Below are 26011 nucleotides of genomic sequence, written 5' to 3'. Positions count from 1 at the left end.
GATATATAAAAAATAATTATAATCTAGCCTTACATGGGCTGTAATAGGAATACATACACAAACATATATATGTATAAATACACACAGATATATATATATATAAAGCACTATAGGAAATCAATTGTAATTGAACAAAAGCTTTTATTTTGACAGATTTTGGGGATAACATTTGTAAAAGGAAGTGTAGAAAAGACAAGAATTTTAACTAAGAACATGAATTAGAAAAATATAGATTGAAATATTCTAATTGGCATATTTTAGAAAAGGAAAAATCAATTAAAGCTCTAAAAAGAGATACAGCAAGGCATAATATAAAGACTCTGTATTGAAGTCAGAGCACTGTGTTTGGAATTTGGTTTCACCATGCATTAGCTCTGTGACCTTGAGAAGGCTTGCTAATTTTTTATTATTACTATTATTATTTGGAACTCATAAGTTGTTTGAGGTTTTATTATGAAAGTATTTTGGAAACTGAAAACATAAATACAGTATTATTGCTGATATTACTCCTTATTGACCAGATGCTTATACTTAACTAAAATGACTATCTAACTTGTATCACTAGTTTAAGATAAATTGGTAGAGAAGTTAGGACTGCTAAATAAATTTAAACCTCTGCTGATAGTAGTCTTTGTGGTAGGACATATAATTCCCATTGTAATTGTTCATGGTTAGATTTAATGCTCTACTTATTTCATTGTTTTACTTTTCTTGTCTTTATCCTTTGGTTTTTTGGTTTTTAGATCTGTTGGGAGAACATTTTGCACAATGGATGGGCGTGGGAGCCCAGTTCACATTCATCCTTCCTCAGCAGTAAGTACCTTATTTTTAATAAAAGGAAGACATTTGTAGAGGTGTAGGAATAAATAATATACACATTTCTTCTACTTTTCACCTTGAGGTTAAGCTTAAAGTATATATCTATATTAAAGCTTTAAAGGGTATCAGATGGTCCATGCTTCCTTGTTTGATTAAAGATTATGGGAATTCATTCACAGGAATTTGGCTATTATTATTTGGTTGATCTAATGTGGAATAATGTTTATTTTTGAGTTTCCATCCTTAAATGAGTTGTTTTGTATAGCTTCATGAACAGGAAACCAAACTTGAATGGATCATTTTTCATGAAGTATTAGTTACCACCAAAGTCTACGCAAGAATAGTGTGTCCAATTCGTTATGAATGGGTGAGAGACTTGTTACCCAAGTTGCATGAATTTAATGCACATGATTTGAGCAGTGTGGCCCGACGTGAAATGAGAGAAGATGCAAGGAGGAGATGGACAAATAAGGAAAATGTAAAGCATCTAAAGGGTGAGTGAATCACATCTTCTACTGATGTAAGTCTAGGGAGCATGAATGTCCAAATTCTCATGTAATTACAGAAATATTGATACAGGGCTTAGATTCTGACTCCTCAGAAAGCATAGTTGTCATGAGTCTCAGCGTAATTTTGACTTCCTTCTTTTTTTCTAATTAATTATGTTTTCCCTAACCCCTCTGTCCAAAAGCATTGTTAATGACAATATTATATATTATATATTGAACTTTCATCATGTGCTAACCACTTGCCTTATTACCTTATTGAATTTTCACAATAACCCTGTGAAGTAAGTACATAACCTCATCTTATAGATGAGGAAATAGCAATATATAATAATTTGCAAAAATCCCACAGCATCTACATGCATCTGCATTTTAAAGCTAAGGAGGCTGGCTCTCGAGCCTATAGTCTCAGCCTTTATGCCGTACTGCTTCCATGAAATGTTAGGTCCCTACTTGGGAGGCTTAAATAATTGTGGTAACTAGGACTGAAAGCTTAATTCTTTTTTTTTTTTTTTTTTAATTTTTCTAGAGGCATGTTTTATTTATTTATTTGTTTGTTTTGTTTATACATGCACTGGGTACAGTCAGAAGCGTGGGAGGGCGAGAGAATTCACCAGAGCCAGAGCGGGGAGCAGAGCAGACAGAAGGACCAAAGTACACTGCTGAGGGGAGCAGCGGGCGGCAGGAGAGGTCTGTGCGCCATGTGGGACCCTCCTCCGGTGGCCGGGGAGCAGCCGGGGATCGAACCGGCGCCGCAGAGGCCGCAGGCAGCTTCGCAACCCAGCGCTCAACCACTGCGCCACAGGGGAGGCCCTGAAAGCTTAATTCTTAATTCTCTTAACTCTCACAAACAAAAAGCTTTACAGTGAAAGCTGAGAAATAGAACAGTGAGGAAATTTGCCTTTGAAAAGTCTTGGAGAAGTATATAATTTGTACCATATGCTTGAATTAGTGTCAATTTTTCTGACTCCTTAGGCCTCCATTCTATTATTTTTTTAACAATAGACTACATCCTGGCCTCCATGGTGGCACAGGGGTTAAAGTCTCAATGCTATCAAGCCATTGCCAACCACTGAGGCATGAGTTCGATCCCTGGCCAAGGAGCTAACTCACATGGCACAGCAGACCTCTCTTGTCTCGCCAGCTGCTCCCCTCACAGTGTATTTACGTAGATCTGCCTGTTCTGCTCTCTGCTCTGTCTCTGGTGAATCTTCTCACCACCCCGCACCTCTTGCTTACACCCCAGTTCTATGCATAAGTAAATCAAAAAATATATCTTTAAAAAAAAAAATCCAACAGACTACATCCTTTTCTTTGAATGGGCACAATTCAATTTTCTTTTATTTCCCCTTAACAAAAAAATCAGGGCATCTCTTTCTCTTAACATTTCTAGTACTGCATTTTACTAAATTTATTGAAGTTTTACTGGATGAATTTGTAATGTTTTCAGATGGAATATCAAAAGAAGTTCTAAAGAAAATGCAAAGAAGAAATGATGACAAATCCATATCAGATGCACGTGCTCGTTTCCTTGAGAGAAAGCAGCAGAGGTCACAGGACCACAGTGACACACTGAAGGAAACCAGCTAAGCAATGAACCCTCCAATTCAGGAAGTAGGAAAAGCAGCCAGAAAATGTGCTTCTACTTTGCCATTGATGTCAGACAGCACTAACAAGAGGAAGTAGTCAGCAGCTGTTATTAGCATGTGAGCTAAAAACAAATCAAAGCTCTTCAGTACTAATAAATGGAATTTTCAAAGAAACGATTGGGTTACCATAGTCTAGGTAATGGTATGAAACCAATGAGAGACAATACACATGATATTTTCCTCACTTCAATTTTGCTGGCCTTAACTGGTATCAAATGCTGTCATTGAGATAGTTTCAAAGAACATTGAATTGTATTTAGTCAACGTGTGTTCCATTTGCATTGAAGCATTAAAAATTATTTTCCTTAAATCTCTTTAAGGCCTTCTTGTTGCTATTAGAATAGTATTCTATCAGGTATGTGACCATTTCCTTCAGAAGGCTGGACATAAGAGGTTTTTACTCAGCAATACTTAGATGTCTAACCATTTAATTGCTACAGAGCTTTATAGATATTTAGAGAAAAGAATTAGTAAATAAGAAAATTGCCTATGGCAAGATTCTTTGTTGAATTAATATTAATCCTTAAATTGATTTTTCTGGGGTTATACAAATTCCTTTTTATATGAAAATATATTGTTTAAAACAGTAGCTATAGCCATTAACCAAAGGACAGATTATTATATATATGTTCTTTTTTTAGCTGTCCCTACATACTTGTATCAGCACCATGTATGTAGGTGTGACAGTATTTCAGACAGCCCCTCCACCTACTCTCTTGCCTCCAGCTGCTTGGGTATCATCATTTAAACATCTGTTATACCGATCTTGAGATGGAATTTTCAAAGCAGCCAACACTTTTATCACCAGTGTTTCAAATTGGAACCTTGAGGCCAGTTAGTATCACACTCAGGCCACACTCAGCACTTACCCACTCTGTTGTTTACTGCCATGTATTCTAGTTATTTGTGTATTTGTCTGTCTCCCCCCACTAGATTATACGCTCCTTGTGGGCAGGGACTATGTGTTTTTCATCTTTGTATCTTTTCATGGCACCTAGCACAGTGCTTTGCACATAGTAGTCACTCAGTGTTTGTTAAATAAAGCTATTAGTGTCATTAAAACTCAAAAGGCAGTATAATGTGTGTTTTTAGATATTTTTTATAAAAAATTAAGAATCTAAATTTTTTTAGATAAACTAACTTGTACAGTTACTTCCTTTGGCATCTAAATAGTTATTCAATATTAGAAACTTGAAGCCTTTATTGAAAAATTACAGAGGGATCCAAATCTATGTGTTTGTTCTTGAAATAAGGTGAGTGGTAATGGTTTCTCTGAATATTTCCAACATTATCAATATGTTCATTTTAATCTTCAGAGCTCTGTACACTATTTCAGCACATTAGCTACTTAGTCCTTTGTTTTTTAGGTGACTATCATGCATTTCTAGATGTAGTGCAGTGTATGTGAATTCTAGGAATGAAAGTTCTTTTATTTCAGTAAAATATTTATAAGGCACACATTCTAAACCTGTAGTCCATATTCAAATTTTACTAATTGTCCCAATAATGTCCTTTACAGCATTTCCCCCATGTTCAGAATCCGGTCATGGATCATGCGTTTAATCTCCTTTAATTGGGAAAATGTCCCAGACTTTTTCACTACATTAAAAATTTTGAAACATGTTGGATAGTTATAGGATGTCCTTAATTTGAGCATCTCTAATGTTTCTTCATGGCTTTATATTTTTGACTGGAATATTGTATATATCTTCTTTTCTAAGGCATCAAATCTGGAAGTACATAGTATTTACCCCTTGTTAGTGATAATTTGGTTACTTGTTTGTTGGTTTTATTTCCTCAGTTGAGTTACTCTTAGAATTAGTAAATTGGGCTTCCCTGGTGACTTAGGGGTTAAGTCTCAGTTCCGTCACCTCTGTGGCCTGAGTTTGTACCCCAGCTAGGGAGTTAACCCACTTAATAGCATAGCAGACCTCTCCTGTTTCGCCCACTGCTCCCCTCAGCAGTGTATTTCAGTCAGTCCGCCTGTTCTGCTCCCCACTCTGTCTCTGGTGAATCCTCTCACCTCCCTGCACCTCTGTATGCATAAATAAATAAATCTTTAAAAAGCTAATTAATTTAGGGGGAGGGATACTTTGAGGTAATGTGAAATAGCCTGTTCTTCATAAATTACCACCCTCTGGGTTTTTCAGCTGCTGAATTATCCCTGAATCAATTTAATTCTTATGGCTGCAAAATGGTGACTTTTTCCTAACTCTTTCCTAATTTATTTGTTGACATTATACCTTAAGGAAGTTTTCCTTGGAGAAGAATTTCCAATAAACTGTTGGGTGCTAGGAATACCATAATTCAAATCAGAGGATTAGAAAACCCAGGAGTATTTGGAAGGGGTGGTAAAGAGTTGAGTTGGTGCCTAGAGTACCTATAGGAGAGTAATAGACTGAAAATGTTGGTTGAGGACAGATTATGCATAAAAGGCATTGAATGCCAAACTGCTTTATAATATTTTGTACTATGTATGGATTATTGACAGGGGGATGATGTCATCATGGTTTTGAGGTAATTGTGAAATTGATTCAGTAAGAATTGATTTCCATTGAGAGCTGTAAAACAAATATTGAATCAAGTTAAGAAGCTAAAAGGATTCTTGGAGAAACAGTGGTGGTTATGGAGTTCGTGAAAGAATGAGCATTTACTTTCAAATTACTAGATGAAACCACACACAAAAATCAGACAAATTTTACCATAGGAAAATGGGCAAAGGAAACATGAATGGCCAATAAATAAGGAGATACTGAACTTATTAGTAATTAGGGGGAAAATAACAGTTGAAAATAACAGAGGTGCCATTCTTATCCATTAAATTGGCAAACAACATGCCTGGAAACTGTTGTCATAGAAAAAGTTGCTCTTAATTAGATAATATTTTGGCAATATCTAGCAAAGTTGAAGATGGGGAAATGGTTGAATAAATTGTGATATGTTCTGGTTGAATTTTTTATAGCAGTGAAAATGATTTTTGAGACATCTGATGCCTACTTCCAAATTGCTTTGTGGAACAGATGAACCAGTTTATATTCCTATCAGAAGTGTAGTAAAGTAGCCTGTCTTACTGCGGCCTTAGGTTCACTCAAAAATATTTTTCAAATTATAGACCAAAAGAGTATCTCATTAACATATTTAGTCAGCATTTTTTCCTTATATTCAAATTGACTACAGGAAATCTAATTTTAATTTGATAAGGCCAGATAGTAAATATTTTAGGTTTTCAGGATATAAGGTCTCTGTTGCAGCTACTCTGTTTTGGTATAAAAACAGGCATAGACAGTACATAAATAAATGGATATGGCTATATGTCAGTAGAACTTTATTTAAGGACAATGAAATTTCATACAATTTTTACATGTAAGCAAATACTCTGATTTCATTTTTTTAACCACTTACACTTGAATCCAGCAAAATTACTTTTCATGTGTTCATTCTTTTCTGTGATTTCATTTGGAAGCAAGTATCTTAATTTCATGAAATATATTGAGATTTTTCTGTTTTTCCTTTTCTTCAAGCAGAGCCAATGGATTGGGCATAATGTGAAGAATCAAATTGTAATCTCTTACTTTCCCAAAGATTCTCAAAATAATCCTTAACTCTTGTTAGCGTTTCTTTAACCTTAAAACATGAGTAATATAAACCTTCTATGACATTATTTTTCTTTCAAAGAAAAGAATGCTTGTCCAAATTAAACCGACATATTTCTTAGCCTAGTACTACTTCAAACTTAGCTAAAACACAGGAAAAAAGATGAGTTAAACCGGGAATGTAGTCTAGCAACTCAGTTTGGTACTCTGTGAATAGTAGATATTTATAAATGACCGTACTAACTCCAGGTATAACTAATAATAAAAGTTAGCTGAGGTTTTTAATTAGATGGTATATTCAGTAAATGGTATAATTTACAGAGTAAATAGATTTTAAGCTGAGATTTTACGAATGACTATGACTATAAAGAGTATGTATGGTTTGGGAAAGGAATCTGTTAAACAATGGAAGGTAATTGGTATCACCTTGAGAAAGGTTTTGCAATTTTCAGTCTGCAACTTGGATTAAAAGTAAAGGAATTTCTTGGGCCTCCCCTGGTGGCGCGGTGGTTGAGCGCTGGGCTGCGAAGCTGCGCGCAGCCTCAGCAGCGCCAGTTCGATCCGCGGCAACCGGGCGAGGGTCCCAGAGGCTCGCAGACCTCTCCTGCTGCCCGCTGCTCCCCTCAGCAGTGTACTTTGTCACTCTGCCTGTTCTGCTCTCCGCTCTGGCTCTGGTGAATTCTCTCACTCTCCCTCGCTTCTGACTGTACCCAGTGCTTGTATGAATAAATAAATAAAAAAAAGTAAAGGAATTTCTTGCAGATAGATGAAATTCACTTTAGGGCCCCCCTGGTGGCACCAGGGTTTAAGCACAGCACTGTGACCTATCTGCAGCCACTGCATGAGTTCTATCCACGGGGAGCCAGGGAGACCACAGGGCCACATGGCGCAGCAGACCTCTCCTGTCTTGCCTGCTCGCTGCTTCCCTCAGCAGCGTATTTCAATCAGTCTGCCTGTTCTGTTCCCCACTCTGTCTCTGGTGAATCCTCTTTCCCCCATACCTCTGGTCTGTACCCCAGCTCTGGTATGCATAAATAAATAAATCTTTTTTAAAAAGTCATTTTAGATTGGGATTTTCCTTTTACAGTATGTAGCACTTAGAGACTGCCATTGTGTGCCAGTCTGCTATTCCATTTAGTTGCCTTTAATAAATGGAATTTCTAAACCCTCTTCAGTAATGAGTACAGTCTTATCTCATTTTATCTGAGGATTTAGCTAAGTAGCGATGCAAATATACAGAAAGTAAGGGGCTGTCTTTATTAGGTTAGCTTTTATTTTCAGCCTGTGGAAAGCTTTCTATTTTGAGTGCTCAAGTAGATCTGATGAGATCTTCAGTCTCTTGTTGCTATCAGGGCAGGCTCAAAAAAAAAAAAAAAATCAATATGACTTAAGTGAATAGGAGTGCTGTATTTTTTGTGACTAAGAGTGGAATGAATAGTTGTGTGCTTGTATACTAAACTCAATTATTTAGAATATAGGCAACCAGGAAAAGGAACCAGGCTTTTGGCTTGTTTTATATAATCCACTCTTACCAGTCACAACAGTTATAATTTTTTTGAAAAATATTTCCAGGGCCTCCCTGGTGGTGTAAGGTGTTAAGACACAACCTATGAAGCTAATTGCAGCCGCTGCAGCATGAGTTCAATCCCCAGCCAGGGAGCAATCCACATGGTGCAGCAGACCTCTCCTCTCTCACTTGCTGCTCCCCTCAGCAGTGTATTTCAGTCAATCTGCCTGTTCTGTTCCCTTCTGTCTCTGGTGAATCCTCTCACCCCCCCCGCACCTCTGGCCTGTACACCCGTTCTTGTATGCATAAATAAATAAATCGTTGAAAAAAAATATTTCTAGTGTGTCTTAAATTTGGTACATATTCAGACTGGGCTACATTTGCAGGAGTACTATACAAAAATTTCATGAACCTGAGTCAAAGGTTCAGAATCATTTTCCCCATGTCAATTTTTTAAGTTTTCATTGTGCTGAAAAGTGTTGAGAAGTAAACTGATTATATGTCACTGAAACTTTGTTGTTAACTGAGTTAACTAAAACTTAGTCCTGTTCTGAGGACAAGTTTGCCGCCATAAGAAGGCTGCATTTGTGCATTGCTACTGGTAGAACTGACCCTGGAGTATAGCAGAATTTTAAGATTGTTGAAGGAACAGGTTTGTGTGTCATACCTTCAGCAGCACATGTGCTAAAAAGGCCATGAAAAAAAAATTTTTTTTTGGCTTTGTAAACATTTTTGTTTAAGCCTTGCCTACAATCAGTTCCCTGTACAGGGCACTAAAATAAAGTGAGCATGGTATATTGAATAATATCTGAACTACTTACTGGTGTTTTATATGCTGCTTTTTATCTAATCCTGGGATATCAGTGACCCTGAGATGTTAAAGTATATCATTTGTTTCATTAGAATTTTAATTATTTGGTACAGTGGATTAGGTTTTATTTTTTTTTTTAAGATTTATTTATTTATACATACAGTAACTGGGTGTAGGCCAGAGGTGCAGGGGTGGGGGTGGGGGGTGAGAGGATTCACCAGAGACAGAGTGGAGAGCACAACAGACAGACTGACTGAAATACACTGCTGAGGGGAGCAGGAGTGGGGGCAGGAGAGGTCTGGTACAACATGTAGGTCAGCTTCCTGGCGGGGGATCGAACTTGTGATGCAGTAGCTGCGGATAGCTTCATAGTGCTGTGACTTAACTCCTTGTGCCACCAGGGAGGCCCCAGGATTCGGTTTTAAAGTTCTTCAAAATTAAACTCAATATTTGAGAAATGCCATTACTTTGTGGCTTTTGTAACACAGCTCAAGGTGTTTCTAATTGGTCAAAAGGTAGGGGCCATAATTTGGGGGCTGCCTGAAGATGAACAACTACAGAAAAATCCTACAATGGAGTGGTTCTTTTTTGAGGTGTCTTTCTCATTGGAGCAATACACATATATCCATCCCTCCCACCCAACATCAATATATATAATTTGGGGCACAATAAAGGTTTCGTGTAAGTTTCAGTAAACTGGCACTCCCGAAAATAGCAGGGAAGTAATGCAGTTTTTGCTAATGGTTCTTGCTGTGACTCAGAGCAAGGACCTACTATTGAACATTTTGATAAAAATAACTTCAAATTGAAATAATTTGAATACATTAACATGTCTACCTTACTAAAACATTTTCTGAAACTAACAGCCAGAATGATGATACATTTATATCAGTACTCTTATTAAAGGACACAGATAATTCCAGCATTTGTTTTCTAGTTTATTAGGTTATCTATCCTCTTTTCTAATTTTAAGGGTAGTGCCTAAAAACAAAGTCAGTTACTGCCCAGGAAACTTAATAGGGACTCAGCTTTTGGGGTTTCTAAATCAAGGATTGACAGCATACTGCCATAAAAAACTTATTACCTCAGTCAAGATTGATCTTTAAAGGCACAGGGTTTTTTTTTTTTGGTTTTGTTTTTAAATATTTCGGGATTTTTTTCTTTTGAAAAATTTTGGATTTATTGATTTGAAGGATAGTGTTGAAGAGGAGGTATTCTATTGTAATCTATTTTTCTTCTCCTAAATGATTTCTGAAAACAATGCATTAACATTAGATTTCTATGTGTGATGACACAGCAATCACTTCAACATCAGAACCTCAGTGGACTTTTTGTTAGATATTCCTACCAAATATCCAAGTACAAAATCAATTGCTTTCAGATTCTGAATGTAGTTAAAATTATAGGTCTGTATAAAAATTCAAGAGTTATTAATAAGTTAAGTTTTAGTGGCTATTGAGATAGCTCTTCTATTCCAGATTATGAGACTGAAAATGTAACTTGATTAATAACTCCTTTAGAGTTCTATTTTAAAATTTGTTTACTCCCAACAATTAAGGAAAGCAGATACTTTTAAACTGGTATTAGGTCATTTTAAATACTGCAGCATACACAACACCTGCAAGCTTTGGGCTTTCCAAAACAAAAGGAAATTTTGCCAACCTATATTCACTATGACATGATGCGGAGACTTTTCTTTGAACAGTCTCTGTCTGTTCCTACTTGCCAAAGATTCTTCTCTCATCCTCAGTGAGATTTATTTTGGGAAAAACATTAAAATTAATTAAAATGATTAAGCAAACTTGTAAGCAAAACTGCTTAATACAAAATCACTGTATACGTAGGGTTTTGTTTAACTGAAAAGGGCAGAAAGTCTATGTACTTGACTTTTCCCTGAAGATCTTTCTAGAAAAACAATCACCTTATAAAGGTAAAAGGCACAGAACTAAATTCTTTTATCCTTTATTGTATTCGTATTAAGCACTACAGCATATACTTTGTCAAGAAAATAACGGGAAGATCATTAATAGATAATACCGTAGACACCTTAATGCTGTTACAGCCAAGGCCCTCCAGCTTTGAAGCGCTTATATTCCCAAAACCTGCTAACTTAACAGTCAATATTGGGGTGGTCCTACTGAAATACGTTAACCACACCAAGGAAGGAACCTCATAGTTCCATCAGCCACCTTTATAGTTTTGAGATTCAAATTATGTCTTAAAAATCCTCTTGGTACAATTCTTTAGCATGCTTAGCATGTCTGGTGTCAGACAAATTAGCAACACAGGCCAAATACACATGTCCGCCAAAATGTCCGCAGAAACGTTAAGAGATCACAAAGCCAGCTTGAGATACCTCACAATTGGCCATCACGGTCCTTTGACATTATTAGTCAGGTAAAACCCTACGAGAAGGCTGATTCTAATTAGAATCCAAGCGTGAGGTTCTCTAGCCCTTAGAAGGGCGTGCATAAGGGCAGAGAGGATTTTAAACCCCTTTTCATTCCCTCCTCGCTGGCGTGTAGGAAACCACCCACTGCTGAAACGAGGCGGGGGCGGAGTGCTGCAGCCTGCCGCCAGGCGAGCGCTCTGCAGGGAGGCCGATTCCCTGAGTCACGGAGAGGGCGGGAGGTTGGGCCCATTTGCCCACGCCTCATCCTCTTTGTAAGAGACTCAGTTTAAACAGGCAGCAGCCACAGTGAGACGGAGGAGCACCGCCATTCCTCACGGCGGCCCAAAAGCCAGCTCATTCCCAGGAGACGCCGTAGTCCTCAGAACGCGCTCGGCATTCTGGCAGCAACCAGCCGGCCCTTCCCAGCCAGTATCACGTGCACCCGGAAGTATGTGGGTGGGACCTAGGCGCCCACGGAAATGACGTCGGTCGCCCTAGTCGCATGATGTGGCAAAATGCAAAAAAAAAGGGGGGGGTGGGGGAGAGAAAAGCCGGAGGCCGGAGAAAGTGATGAGTCTAAAAAAGTAGTCCTTCGATTCCTCTATTTGCCCCCGGGTCGCAGCAGTAAGCGAGTCCCACAGCGCACTGCGCTTCGAATTCCTGCGCACCGCAGCGCCGCGGCGCTCCGTGGAGGGGTACATAAGGCGGAGGGCGTGAGGTGACTTGGGCGGAGTTCTGTCGCCGGGATCCCTCCGCAGGGTTCAGCCGTTTCCGGAGTCTGCGTTGCGCCCGGTTCCGCCATTGCGGCTCTCCCGGCCCCTGGAGCCTCCGCCCCCGACCCAAGCTCTTTCGTCTGCCTGCCAGTTTCCTGCGTCCCCCGAGATTATCCTGCTGAGCCCAGCCTCCCCCCCTCCCCTTCTCCTCTCCTTTGGAGAGCCCGGGCAGCCACTGCCCCGCAGCCCAAGTGACAGGAGGAGCCCATACTCCCCGACAGCGCCATGGCCCAGATTCTGCCAATTCGCTTTCAGGAGCATCTCCAGGTGCGGCTGGGCCCCGGCTGGTGAGGGCTGTGGCGAGGGTGGTTTGAAGGGAAAAGCTAGAGTTCTGGGCCCAAGCAGAGAGAGTTGGGGGCTGGGGTCGGTGCTTGGAGTAGTTGGCGGGTGGGACCGCTGTCTTGGGAAGCTGAAGGGTTAAATGATGTGGGGCTTGGATGGAAAGGACGAGAGCTGGGGGGCAGCGGGCAGCGAGGCCAGGCCTGGGTTTGAAGGCCTCTCTTCGCTTCCTGGATAGCCAGAATCGCGCACGCTAACTCCCCCACCCCTTCCCTGTTTTAATCAGCTCATTCATTGGGGGGCGGAGGGGGGAAATTCTCCCACGTTTCCTCTGAAGCAAGGTTTCTCACCCCCTAGGCTAGTACGGGGCTGTCACCTCTCCTCTTCCCATACCCCCAATGTGTCTGTACCCAGGAGTTACGGGGCGGGTCGGGTGGGTTGAGGAGAAGCAACCTTTATTCTTCTTCCCTCTGCGGCTCTCAGCTGAGAAAGGCACCTTCCCTTGGGGGTGGGGGAACGGCGGTGACTTGTCTTTTGCTTTCCCCGAAGCAGTAGGAACAGAAGGTCACTGAAGGAACAGGAGGATAGAATGGGGGAGCGTATTTCTCAGGGCGGTGTCGGTCTCAGTGCGTGGGGTCAAGGTCCCTAGAAGTCGCCTTATTAACCCCCCCCCTTTCTTTCTTGATTTCTCCTGGAATGGTATGGCTCTCATCCCCTCTGATTCTAGAAGATAATAAGAGTTATCCAGAGATTATCTTGGGGTCTGCTGGAGTCCAGCAGGTAGTTGTGGGCTTGACGTGATTACCTCCCTTAGGATTGCATGGAATTGAACAGAGCCCTGGGGATAGAGCACACCTGCTCTAAAATATGCGAGGTTATTCGGTCTATAAATGACTTCCTTTTAGTAGATTCTGGAGTTCTTCTCTATGGTGCATGATCCTGTAGGCAACATACTGTCTTATCTGGCAACCTGCCCAACACTGGCCCAGGCAGGTGCTAAATGGAGGGCTTGGCTGAGCTAAGCCTTGTCTGAGCTTCTGATTTTCTTAGTTCACCAATCCAGGTTTTATTTCGGTTGACATAATTTGTTCATGTTTTTTTTTTTTTTTTCTTCTTTCCCAAATATCGCTTTAAAGAGACCTGCCTCAGATCAACCTCCTGAAAGGCTAATTTCATAGTAATAGAGATGCAGTGCTTTGACATGTCACAGTTAGTGACCTATTGGATCCTTTTCCATTGAAAGCTATTTTATTTACTTTCTCACATTGGTATATATAAAGGACTCTTGTTAATGAAAAAGTTTAATTTTTATGCTGTCATAACATTTCTTATTTTGTACAGATACTATCACTTTTACTTGCATCAGCAAGAAATTCTTTAAGTCTTGAAATGTAATGAATAATAAATCTTTACTAAAAATGAGTTAATGCACTTTTTTTGTCATTCATGGTTTTCAGGTGAACTCCTCTGAAATGATGGATTATACCTTCTCAGTAAAAATGCTATTTTACAAAAGTTTAAAAAAAGTTAACTGATAGAATGGACAGAGTTATCTGCATAATCCAAGTTTTAATTGCTGTGGTTTCTTCTATTAAAGTGAAGTGTAAATGAATGTGAAGTATTAGGAAAATAATGTTCATGGGTGTGAGGGGAAAACATAGGCTCATTCTTACACTAAAGTGCATCTGCAATATCTTTCTACAGACAGGTATTTGTAAAATCATACACAGGAGAGGCAGTTGTAGTTGCTGTTTACATGACAGGTATAGTCTGCCGGTGTAACTTACTTCTTGGTTAATGTTGGCTTGAGTTAATTGCTTTTCATTTCTGTTAAAGAGGAGACAATTGTTAAATAATACCAAAGACTCATGTCCAACCTTGCTGGAAGACAGATTTAATATAGGTCTGATTTCTAAGTGGCTTGAAGTTTTTGCACATAGTGTGAGTGAAGCCATTTCTTCTCGAATAGTCTGAAAATTTGAATATAAAGCAAGTATGTGAGCTAGGTCTTTTTTTAAGTATTATGCCTTCTCTAAACTTAAACTTGGTATATTGTGTTTGTATATTTCAGTTGATAAAGGGTAATTGGGCTGACAGCCTCAGTCACCAAACTTCCAGGATAATCCCCTGACTTCTCATTTTTATCACTTTTTGTTTTAAAAATTAATAAGGGTCATTTAATTGGTATCTTGGGTTTTTGACCACAGAGCCTCTGCCAGTTTGCTAAGTAGTGGAAAACTTTTGGAAACACTTAGAGTAAAAACTGGGAACAAGAATTGAGGAACTTAATTGTAGAGTATGCTTATGAAAACTTTAAAAGGTAAACTGTAAATGAATTTTTGGCGGTACCATATAGCTATTTTTTTTAATACCATGTAACTGAAGGGTCTGTCATCAGGCTTGGAACTACACCAAATGAATATATTTTAAATTGTGAAGTATTTTTTAATTTTGTAGGATGGTTAGGGTGATAACACTCACTAGATGAGTGTTATCTTTAAGACATTGCTGAAGTTGCAGGTTCTGAAAAAAATCCTAGGCTGCATACAAAATGTCTGCAATTCTCAATTCTTGGCATATTAATTATTTTTATTGATAGTTGACACATCCCACTGTATTCCCAGGTTCATTGGGTGTGCAATTAAAGTCTCCCCATCTTCTTCTTTCTCCTTTGATGCAAAAATGTAGGAATGTATGTAGGAATGTATTATGAGTTCTGTGGTAGTGGTTTTGATATAGTTGTTTTGGTTTTGAAGGACAAAGCAATGCTAATTATTACTAGGATATGCTGTCTGTTTGACTCTGAGGCTAGAAAGAGGCCTACTGCCTGGAATTATGCTGCAGTCTACCCTGGGAGTAGTTTACAAGCTTAAAATGTGTCATGTTTTTCAGGATTTTCCTAATGGTGAATTTACTCAGCATAAAGGGGTTTGCCTAATTCTAAGTGAATGTGTTTTCATGCCATTGAGGAAATAATTTAAGATTTGGAATGACATGACTGTGTATGTGTAGAGCCATAATTATTTTCATTGTAGTGTGCAGTGAAATACATGATTTTGGTAACCTTATAACTAAGATTATTTGAGTTATATTTAACAAGATTTTTTTTCTGTCACTAATATTGATGTGGTTTTCACTTTTTTGAGTTACTGTCCATTAGAGGAACTCAAGTTTTCACTTTTATTTCTTTATAATTTAAATAACCACATGAAGCTGTTGACTATGGTATTGGACAGCACAATTACAGGCCATAATGGTGGGCTTTGTAAGAGTGTAGATTTGTCTGACCATTCATATTTATATATTTACAATATTTTACTAACTAAAATCAAAACTTTATGTGAAAAATAAATTAGTTGAATACTGTCTGTTTGGGGAATTGGTGATGACGAACATTGACCAGTGACTGGGATGAAAAGCAGACATCTTGTGAGAGCCTATTATTCCCTATGAATGAGGCTGGGTTCTCCCACTTTTCACATAATTCACTGAGAGCCTTCCTAAACAATGGAAAAAAGTGAGACTCAAAGTAGTTTCCACAAGAATAGTGTCAGAATGGTATTTAAACCAGGTCTTCTGATACAAATCTTTAAAAGAAAAGCATGATTGGCTTTAAGAGAAGTTATACAGTATCTGGGTGTGCATTTTCTTCTATTGGACTTTGCCCAGAGTGGCAGCTTTTCTACTGGTTTAAAATATAATTATTGATGTGTTACAGTAGACGGATCAAGGGACTTGGGAAATCTTAAGATGAGTGCTTTCCAATGTAAACCCTGTATGTGAGATTACGTTTCCTTGTTGTCCTATTAAAACTTAAAAAAAAAAAAAAGTGAAATTAGTTTTAATTCAGTGTACCCAAAATGTTATAATTTCAATATATAATCAATTTTGAAATTTACAAGTGAGATACTGTATTCCCTTTTGAGTACTAAATTTTCAAAATCATGCTTGGGTATACTTAGAGTATATTTCAGTTCAAATTTTTTTATTGGAAATATTTATCTGTGTTTAGTGTTTATGAAATAAGTAATTAGAAAAGCAGATTTGCAGACCCACATTATATCTAATGTATGCAGGTTTTCCATAATTGAATTATCACTTGCCATTTAATTTTAATTAGTTTAAATTTTAAAATAAATTCAGTCATAATAACCACATTTCAAGTGCTCGGTATATGACATTGCCCCTGTATTGGACAATGCAGTTAAGATAACTGTCTTTGTGAACCTGAGATCATTAATGTGAAAGTACTTGGTATAAAAATGTAGTAAAATTGTTGGTTATGTAATTACTGTCTAGTACATTTTTTTATTAATTTTTTTAGACTTATTTATTTATGCATACAAGAACTGGGATGTAGGCCAGAGATGCAGGGTAAAGGGGTGAGAGGACTCACCAGAGACAGAGTGGGGAGAAAACTAGGCAGATCTATTGAAATAGGGGAGCAGCAGGTGAGACAGGGAGGTCTGCTGCACCATGTGGGTTAGCTTGCTGGCCAGGGATTGAGCTCATGCATATCTTAATAGTGCTGAGACTTAACTCCTTGCACCACTAGGGAAGCCCCTGTCTAGTACATTTTGTTCAGATATCAACAATGACACAGTGTTTTATTTGCATATGTAGATTTTTATGGTTTATAAATATTTGCTACTCAGCTATGATCTAGTAGTTAGTACATATTAGGAACTAGGGACAAAGTGCTAAACAGACCTGCAGTTTGCATTCATGCTTGCATTGATTACTTGGGAAAGATAATCCGCAGATAATTGCAACCATGAGTGTTATTTAATTACCTGATTTAATATACACATTCATTAAAAAATATTTTTATTTATTTATTTTTGCATAGAAGAACTGGGGTGTAGGCCAGAGGTGTGGGGCGGGGGTGAGAGGTTGACAGGATTCACCAGAGACAGTGGGGGGGAGCAGGACAGGCAAATTTATTGAAATACACTGCTAAGGGGATCAGTGGGTGAGACAGGAGAGGTCTGCTGCACAATGTGGGTCAGCTCTCTGGTGGGGGATGGAACTTTGACCCTTAGGGTGATAGCACTGAGACTTAACCTCTAGGCTATCTGGGAGGCCCTACACAGACTCATTTAATACAAAATTGATCCTGCTCTGAAACTGTCCCAAAGAAATATTTACTAATCTTTGATTATATCCCTTAAACATTCATTGTGTGCCATTGGCACATTTTATTTATATTTTTTATTTTTTAAAGATTATTTATGCATGCAAAAACTGGGGTACAGGCCCGAGGTATGGGGGGGTGAGAGGATTCACCAGAGACAGAATGAGGAACGGAACAGGCGGATTGACTGAAATACACTGCTGAGGGGAGCCGTGGGCAGGAGAGGTCTGTTTCGCCATGTGGGTAGGTCCCTGGGCAGGGATGGAACTCAGTGCTGCAATGGCTGCAGATATCTTCATAGGTTGCGTCTTAACCCCTTGTGCCACCAGGGAGGCCCCATTGGCACATTGTAAATGAATTTTCTCAGTCAGAGGTATTTCTTACTGATAAATTGCCCACATGGAATGTCAGTCAGGCCTTTGTAGATGTCTTTCTGTAAGATGGTGTTATTAAAATGATCAAGGGAAATAAGTTCATGACTGATATTTTATTTAGTCCTTTATGTTAGAAAGAGGCTATTTCTCTAAATTCACTTAAATATATACTGTGCTAAAGCTAGTTCGTAAAGTAAACTTTTCTTGTAAACCATAGCAGATTATAGCTTTAGGTGTGTTTTTTTCCACCTTTTGGCCAAATGTCTGTGGCTAGTGCTCTTAACTCGAAGGAACGGATGGAAGCTTGGATCTGAATGTATTATGCAAAAACCATCTGTCAAACTTGGATTTTTGTGTCTCTTTTGTGTTATGAAGGACAGTTTAAGATATTTTGTCCTGATTTGGGGGTATAACTTCATTAAATCTTTTTTTTTTTTTAAAGATTTATTTATTTATTTATACAAGCACTGGGTACAGTCAGAAGTGCGGGGGGTGAGAGAATTCACCAGAGCCAGAGCAGGGAGCAGAACAGGCAGAAGGACCGAAGCACACTGCTGAGGGGAGCAGCGGGCGGCAGGAGAGGTCTGCGCGCCATGTGGGACCCTCGTCCAGTGGCCGGGGAACGAACCGGCGCTGCAGAGGCTGCAGGCAGCTTCGCAAGCCAGTGCTCAACCGCTGCGCCACCAGGGGAGGACCCAGCTTCATTAAATCTTAATTGACATGAAGTGTTCAAGACCATAACAAATTGACAGTTATAGCTACATGAGCAGCTGTTGTTTACCAAGAATTGTGATGAATATTTTATGTTCTCAATTTTATTAATTAGCAATAGAATCATTTCAGGTAGTGGGGTTAGCCTTATGTACGGATTGGAAAACTGAAGTTCATAGTAGTTAAGTTGTAGAGTCTCACAGCAAGTGGGTTTTGAAATTTTAATACTTTGTATATTGCTTCATTTGGTGAACAATCTGTATAATTTGAACTGCAAAGTATACCATAGTTTGTATATACTCTGTTCTTTGCACACATTCTCACTTTTTTTTAAGTGCAGTAGCTTTTATGTTATGAAATACGAGGTGCCAATGAACCAACATAAGATTTCCTATAACTTAAACAATTATTTAGGTAATATACTTTTAAAAAACGTTTATCCAAGTTCCACTTGGGAAAATTGTGCAGAATAATTGGGACCAGGATAATTTGTTACCAGGATAATTTATATTCCTTTTCTAAGTTTTTTTTTTTTTTTAAGATTTATTTATTTTTATATAAGAACTGGGGTACAGGTCAGAGGCGTGGGAGGGTGAGAGAATTCACCAGAGACAGAGCGGGGAGCAGAACAGGTAGATGGACCGAAGGCACTGCTGAGGGGAGCAGTGGGCACAGGAGAGGTCTGCTGCGCCATGTGGGAATCTCCCTGGCTGGCCAGGAATCGATCCCGCACTGCAGAGGCTGCAGACAGCTTCACAACGCTGTGCTCCACCCACTGCACCACCAGGGAGGCCCCTTTTTCTAAGTTTGAACTTCTCAAACTTTTGTTTCCTTAGTGACAAGGATGTGTGCCAGTCTGAACCACTTGTGAAAGCAATAAACTTCTGCTTTCTTTTTTATATCCATGGGTTTGTTTGTTTTGTTTTGCTAATTTAAAACTTGAATAGAACTCAAGAACTGCAGTTGTGCTTTAAGTCTAGGAACTGGCAGTAGAACATGCTTCCTCAGTTTGAATAGCATAGCCATAGAAGATTAAAACTTTGTAGGGCTGAGCTTTAAAGGCAGAACTACCAGTAAAATTGCTTCCTATTCTGAATCATTGAATTATTTTATTGATAAATAAGGACTTTATTAAAAGATTTTTATTTATGCATACAAGAACTGGGATGTAGGCCAGAGGTGCAGGGTGGGTGAGAGGATTCACCAGAGACAGAGTGGGGAGCAGAACGGGAGGATGTCCTGAAATACACTGCTGAGGGAAGCAGCAGGCCAGATAGGAGAGGTCTGCTGCACCATTTGTAGGTTAGCTCCCTAGCTGGGGATTGAACTCAAGCTGCAGTGGCTGGCTAGATATAGCTTGATAGGCTGAGACTCTTAACTTTGTACCACCACGGAGGCCCAATAAGGACTTTTAAAATTCTGAAGTAAAGCAGTTGTTAAGCTTATTTCTGAAGGAACTGCTGAGTGTTGTTGAAAATGTCAGATTTAATTGACCTCTGTTTGATTTCAGGTTTTTAGTTTATCTCAACTTCTTCATATAGTAAATTATTCTTTCTAGCAATTGTAAAATTCGACCTCTCAGTGTGTATTTGCATTTATATCATAATATTTAGCATATGTAGGCATTCAAATATTAGTTCTTTGCCTCTGCTGGAGGGGAGTCTCCCTTTATCCAGTTGAGCTTAACATATAGTCCATACTATATATTAGGAAAAAACTGCCACCTGCCCAGTTAGTGAAGCCAAGATATTGGAATTACACCACACTCTTTGCTCTTTATCATTTGCTACATCCAGTACATTTCTGTTGTGGGGAAGAGAATTAATGCTCCCGGTGATGTATATCCAGTGTCCTGGGGATATGCAATTTGTGATGACCCTCATCTGTTAAAAATGGAAATCATAGTCGATGAAAAATGGGAATTGGGTTGAACAGAGTCATTAAAACACCACCTAGAAGCATAGCGTAAAAGCCAAAGACGGGCCTCCCTGGTGGTGCAAGGGGTTAAGACGCAACCTATGAAGCTATCCGCAGCCACTGCAGATAAGTTCGATCCCTGGCCAGGGGCCAACCCACATGGCCCAGCAGACCTCTCCTGACTCACCCACTGCCCCCCTCAGCATTGTATTTCTGTCGATCTGCCTGTTCTGTTCCCCACTCTGTCTCTGGTGAATCCTCTCATCTCCCCGCCCCCCACGGGCCCGTATCCCAGTTCTTGTATGCATAAATAAATAAATCTTTTTTTTTTTTTAAGCCAAAGACTGTCCATATACGCTAAGCTTGGCAAACATCTGACTTTGGGTAGATTTCATTATTTGAAGATGAATGTGGGAAAAAAAAAACCTATAAGGAGAAAATGGTTTACAAAATGTATCTACTTCTGAATATTTCTGTATGTGTCTCTATTGAGCTACGTAAATCCAAGGTGGTTTTTTTAATTATAAAATATCCCACAGAGAGTTTCCATACATTAAAAGACTTACCCTCTTTAAATATTATTGTGTCTTCTTGCAGTTGCAGTAAGTCAGTAATAACATCAGTAATAGGTCTTGGAATAAGGTCAGTAATAACATCAGTAATAGGTCTTTTTAACATCAGTAATAGGTCTTGGAAACTATGACTTTAAGCAAAATGATATATAATGAAACCACCTCCCCTAATAACTTCATTTTTTAAAAAATTGATTGGAATTATTTTTTCTCATCAATGTTAAAATGTAATGAAACTTTTTCAAGTACCTAATGTACTTCTATTTTGAATACTAAAACTCTGTTTAGTAAAGGCTACCATGGAATTGAAATCACCAGAATTGGTAAGAGGCAAATTTAACACATTAGCAACATCAACTCTTATTCTTGTGCAAATGGAAATTTGAGGCATATAATTAAAAGAACGATTGTATCATAATGGATTTTTTAAGAGTACTGTGATTGACTGGAGATGACTTTCCAGTGCTAATAAAGATACTGATATGAAGATATGCATATGATACACATATGAAGAGTTTAAAATGGCATCTAAAATATGATGAATGGAAAAACATTTCTGAGTTACTAATGTCATAAAATTATGACATTATTTAAAGATTATTTAGGCATACAAGAACTGGGGTACAGGCCAGAGATGCAGGGGAGTGAGAGGATTCCCCAGAGACAGAGTGGGGCACAGGCCGACTGACTGAAATACACTGCTGAGGGGAGCAGCAGGCGAGACAGGAGAGGTCTGCTTCGCCTTGTGGGTTTCCCCCTGGCTGGCTGGGGATCTAACTCGAGCTGCAGAGGCTGTTGATTGCTTCATAGTGCGGTGCTTAACCCCTTGTGCCACCAGGGAGGCCTTATTATTTTTTTAAAGATTTATTTATTCCGCACACAAGAGTTGGGGTACAGGCCAGAGGTGCAGGGGTGATGATTCACCAGAGACAGAGTGGGGAGCAGAACAGGCAGACTGACTGAAACACACTGCTGAGGGGAGCAGTGGGCAAGACAGGAGAGATCTATTTTGCCATGTGCGTTGCTCCATGGCTGACTGGGGATGGAACTTGTGCTGCAGAGGCTGCAGATTGCTCACAGTGCTGTGCTTAACCCCTTGTGCCACCAGGGGGGCACAATGTCATAATTTTAAATGTCTCCATAAGTTAAGTCAAATGACTACTTGAATTACATATTAAGCATATCTAATCCCTAAAAGTTCATATTTTAATAGGCCCAAAAGGCCTTTTTAAAATTGAGATAGAATTCATGTAACTTAAGGCCTTCCTGGTGGCGCAGTGGGTTGAGCGCTGTGCTGCAAAGCTGTCTGCCCCCTCTGCAGTGCTGGTTCGTTTCTCAGCCGGCCAGGGAGAAACCCACATGGTGTGGCAGACCTCTCCTACGTTGCCCGCTGCTCCCCTCAGAAGTGTCTTTGGTCCATCTGCCTGTTCTGCTCCCCGCTCTGTCTCTGGTGAATTCTCTCACCCTCTTACGCTTCTGACCTGTACCCCGGTTCTTGTATAAATAAATAAATCTTTAAAAAAAAAAAAAGAATTCATGTACCTTAAAACAAACCTCTCAAAGTGACAATTTAGTGGTATTTAGTGTGTTCACAATGCTGTGCAATCATCACCCGTGTCCCTTCCAAAACATTTTCATCACCTCAAAGGGAGATTCCATACTTCCCACTTCCCCGGGCAACCACTAATGTGCTTTTTTTTTTGTCCCTATAGATTTACCTATTCTGGATGTTTCACAGAAGTAGAGTCATTGAGGATAGGAGTTTTTGAGTCTAACTTCTTTCACTAAGCATAATATTTGAGATTCACTTACATGATATATATTGGTATTTCATTCCTTTGTCGCTGAATAATACTCTATTAAATGGATAGTGCCACATTTTTTTTTTTTTTTTTTAATAGAGGCATGCTTTATTTATTTGTTTGCTGGTTTGTTTGTTTGTTTTGTTTATACATGCACTGGGCACAGTCAGAAGCGCGGGAGGGTGAGAGAACCCACCAGAGCCAGAGCGGGGAGCAGAGCAGGCAGAAGGACCGAAGGGAGCAGCGGGCGGCAGGAGAGGTCTGCGCGCCATGTGGGACCCTCCTCTGGTGGCCGGGGAGCAGCCGGGGATCGAACCGGCGCCGCAGAGGCCGCGGGCAGCTTCGCAACCCAGCGCTCAACCGCTGCGCCACTGGGGAGGCCCGGATAGTGCCACATTTTATCTTCCCTTTTATCAGTTGATGGAATTTGGGTTGTTTCCATTTTTGGGCTGTTGTGAATAGTACTACTATGAACATTTCATGTCTGTGTTTTTGTTTGAATACCAGTTTTAAGTTTTTTAGATACCTGCTGGGAGTGGAATTGGTATATCATAGGGAGAATTTTAACTTTTTGAGAAATTGCCTGTTTTCCACAGCAACTACACCATTTCACATGTAGCAGTTTTACATTCCCTCTTTCAGTATTCTCTCCAACACATATAAAAAACATTATTTAGTGAATGGGGAAAACATTTTTGTTGAATTAGGAAAATGAGTACCCTATTTTAGGCATATATGGTATTTTTAGTTCTGTGTGTTCTCTCTTAAGCTTTGTAGCCCTGCCCTCCTTTATTTTTTTGGAAAAATTTATTTATGCATGCAAGAGCTGGGGTGCAGGCCAGAGGTGCGGGGGTGGGGGTGAGAAGATTCACCATAGAGAATGGGGAGCAGAACAGGCAGATTTACTGAAATACACTGCTGGGTGTTAGTAATTTCATTCACTCAACTGAACTGAAACTTGTGACATTTTGATTTATAAGGAAATGTACCAGAGTCAGCTGGAAAATAGTTATGATCTCGTAACTTGTAGCATGTGGGTGCTGATCATACTACAAATGATTGACCCACCTAGAAAAATGAGTGATGCAATATAATACACAATTTCCTAACAGGTCTGTCATGTAGGAGACAAACATATGAATATGTACAAAAGTGATGGAGTTGAGTTGAATTACTAGGCTCCCACTTAAAAACATATTTTCTGAAGTCATTAGAAATTTGTGCCAGACATACTATAGCTTTAAATAGTAAGAACACCGACCAGGTATTTTAAGTCAGCACAAAAGTACTTATTATAATCTTACTTACAAAGAAAATCTGTTTTTTGGTTCTCTGAAAGGTATGTCTGAATAAGTTCTGTCATTCCCCTCTAACACACCTATAATCTCAGTCATAGCTTTGGTAGCGTTTTTTGTTTTTTTTTTTTTTTTTTTGTCAAATGAATGACATTTATACTGGAAAGAACATAACCTTGGAGAGCCATACCTATCTGCAAGATTTGGAATGTAAAAACTTCTCTGTATTCTGGGGCTTCTGTGGTAGCTCAGGGGTTAAAGTCTCAGCACTATCAAGCTATCGCCCCCGCCCAGCCAGGGAGCTAACCCACATATGGTGCAGCAGACAGCTCCTGTCTGGCCTGCTGCTCCCCTCAGCAGTGTATTTCAGTAGATCTGCCTGTTCAGCTCCTCACTCTGTCTCTGGTGAGTCCTCTCACCCACCCCACACCTCTGGCCTACACCCCAGGTCTTGTATGCATAAATACATAAAAATAAATCTTTAAAAAAACTGTATTCTTATGCAGGTTGTCAAAGTTGATGTGTAATATTTCATCTAATTAGGTTGTTATTTAAGAATGAGTCAGATGTAGAGTTTTAATTTTTTTCCAGTCAGCAGTTAGCTACCATTAGGGAAAATTCTCTTTGAGTTTCCTAGTAGCTTATCAAAGCTAATAGTCTTATCGTTCCTGCCTCTAATTGTGGTTTCTTGCTGAATGTGTTATCATTTGGAGTGAGTGACCAGAGTTAAAAAAATTTTAAGAGACAGCGATTGCCTCTAAGACTTAACATGGAGAAGAAACAAATATCTGTGTTAAGTGTGGGGCAGCAAGGGTTAAAGGCATTTTTATTTGATGCTTGAAATGTGCAGAGTATACAGAAAACAATGGCTGGTATCCTGTTGATGGACAAACTAAAGGAATGTTGCATTCTCAGCATTTTTCTTCATTTCCTGTAGAAGACAGCAACTGCCAGTTTTTGACATTCTGCTAATTTCCTGGAAGGACTCAATGAAATGACTTCAGTAAGCATTATTTTTTACAGTGATTGATACTAGTGAAGGTAGAGGGTGTTTGGAACTTTAATAGAAAATTAACTGAGTGAAATACTTGGGGTAGGAAGGTAACCAAATCTTCAGGCTCATACTTGGTGAAGTGTCATAATGACATCCAACTATCTCTCTAATATTGTTGATTTCTAAACTCTGCAGTGGTAACAGGCTATTAAATCTTTATCAATATACAAGTTTCATTTCCAGAAAAAGTAAATATTTCAAAATAGTATTATACCTAGAACACTTACAAAATAGCCTCATCTAAATGCAATAGCTTGTATTATACTTCCTTTACATTCTAGCTATTCCAATGAAACAAGGAAGGATCTGGAAAGTGTAAAGTCAGGCACTAATTGTGAAACATAAGTACTTTGTAATGCTGTCATAAACACAAGTTTTAATGTATTTAAATTTCTGCTGATACAGCTGATAAATGAGTTCTGAATTTACTAGTTGTTCATTAGAAAGGAAACTCTGGGTGTGCTTATAAAGGACTTTGATTCTAGTGAGTATTCCTAGATGATCAAATGTGAACTGCTAGTTGAAATTAATAGGCTCAAAACAAACCTATTGCTCTTTATTTTTTTTTTATAGAGGCATATTTTATTTATTTATTTGTTTGTTTGTTTTGTTTATACATGCACTGGGTACAGTCAGAAGTGCGGGTGGGTGAGAGAATTCACCAGAGCCAGAGCGGGGAGCAGAGCAGGCAGAAGGACTGAAGTACACTGCTGAGGGGAGCAGCGGGCGACAGGAGAGGTCTGCACGCCATGTGGGACCCTTCTCCAGTGGCCAGGGAGCAGCTGGGGATCGAACAGGCGCCGCAGAGGCCGCCGGCAGCTTC

General features: G+C 39.2%; 2 protein-coding genes across 3 annotated transcripts in view; both read left to right on the top strand.

Moving 5' to 3' along the window:
* DHX40 (DEAH-box helicase 40) overlaps positions 1–4043 on the top strand; it is a 38215-nt gene extending 34172 nt beyond the window's left edge. The window contains exons 16-18 of the mRNA XM_037492321.1: positions 744–813; positions 1085–1313; positions 2776–4043. Of these exons, the coding sequence (XP_037348218.1) occupies positions 744–813; positions 1085–1313; positions 2776–2915 (439 nt within the window). The 3' untranslated portion in view covers positions 2916–4043. The remainder of the gene's footprint in view (positions 1–743; positions 814–1084; positions 1314–2775) is intronic.
* Positions 4044–12008: 7965 nt separating this feature from the next.
* Positions 12009–26011, top strand: part of CLTC (clathrin heavy chain) — a 64102-nt gene continuing 50099 nt past the window's right edge. For both annotated transcript variants that reach the window (XM_037491876.2, XM_054689008.1), the window contains exon 1: positions 12009–12317. In XM_037491876.2, coding sequence (XP_037347773.1) covers positions 12276–12317 — 42 coding nt within the window. In that variant the 5' untranslated portion in view covers positions 12009–12275. The remainder of the gene's footprint in view (positions 12318–26011) is intronic.

Source organism: Talpa occidentalis, unplaced genomic scaffold, assembly GCF_014898055.3.
Source record: "Talpa occidentalis isolate TD23 unplaced genomic scaffold, MPIMG_talOcc4v2.1 talOcc4.7, whole genome shotgun sequence".
Lineage (NCBI taxonomy): Eukaryota > Metazoa > Chordata > Mammalia > Eulipotyphla > Talpidae > Talpa > Talpa occidentalis.
Note: the sequence above shows the minus strand (reverse complement) of the source record. Positions and strands in the feature narration are given on the sequence as shown.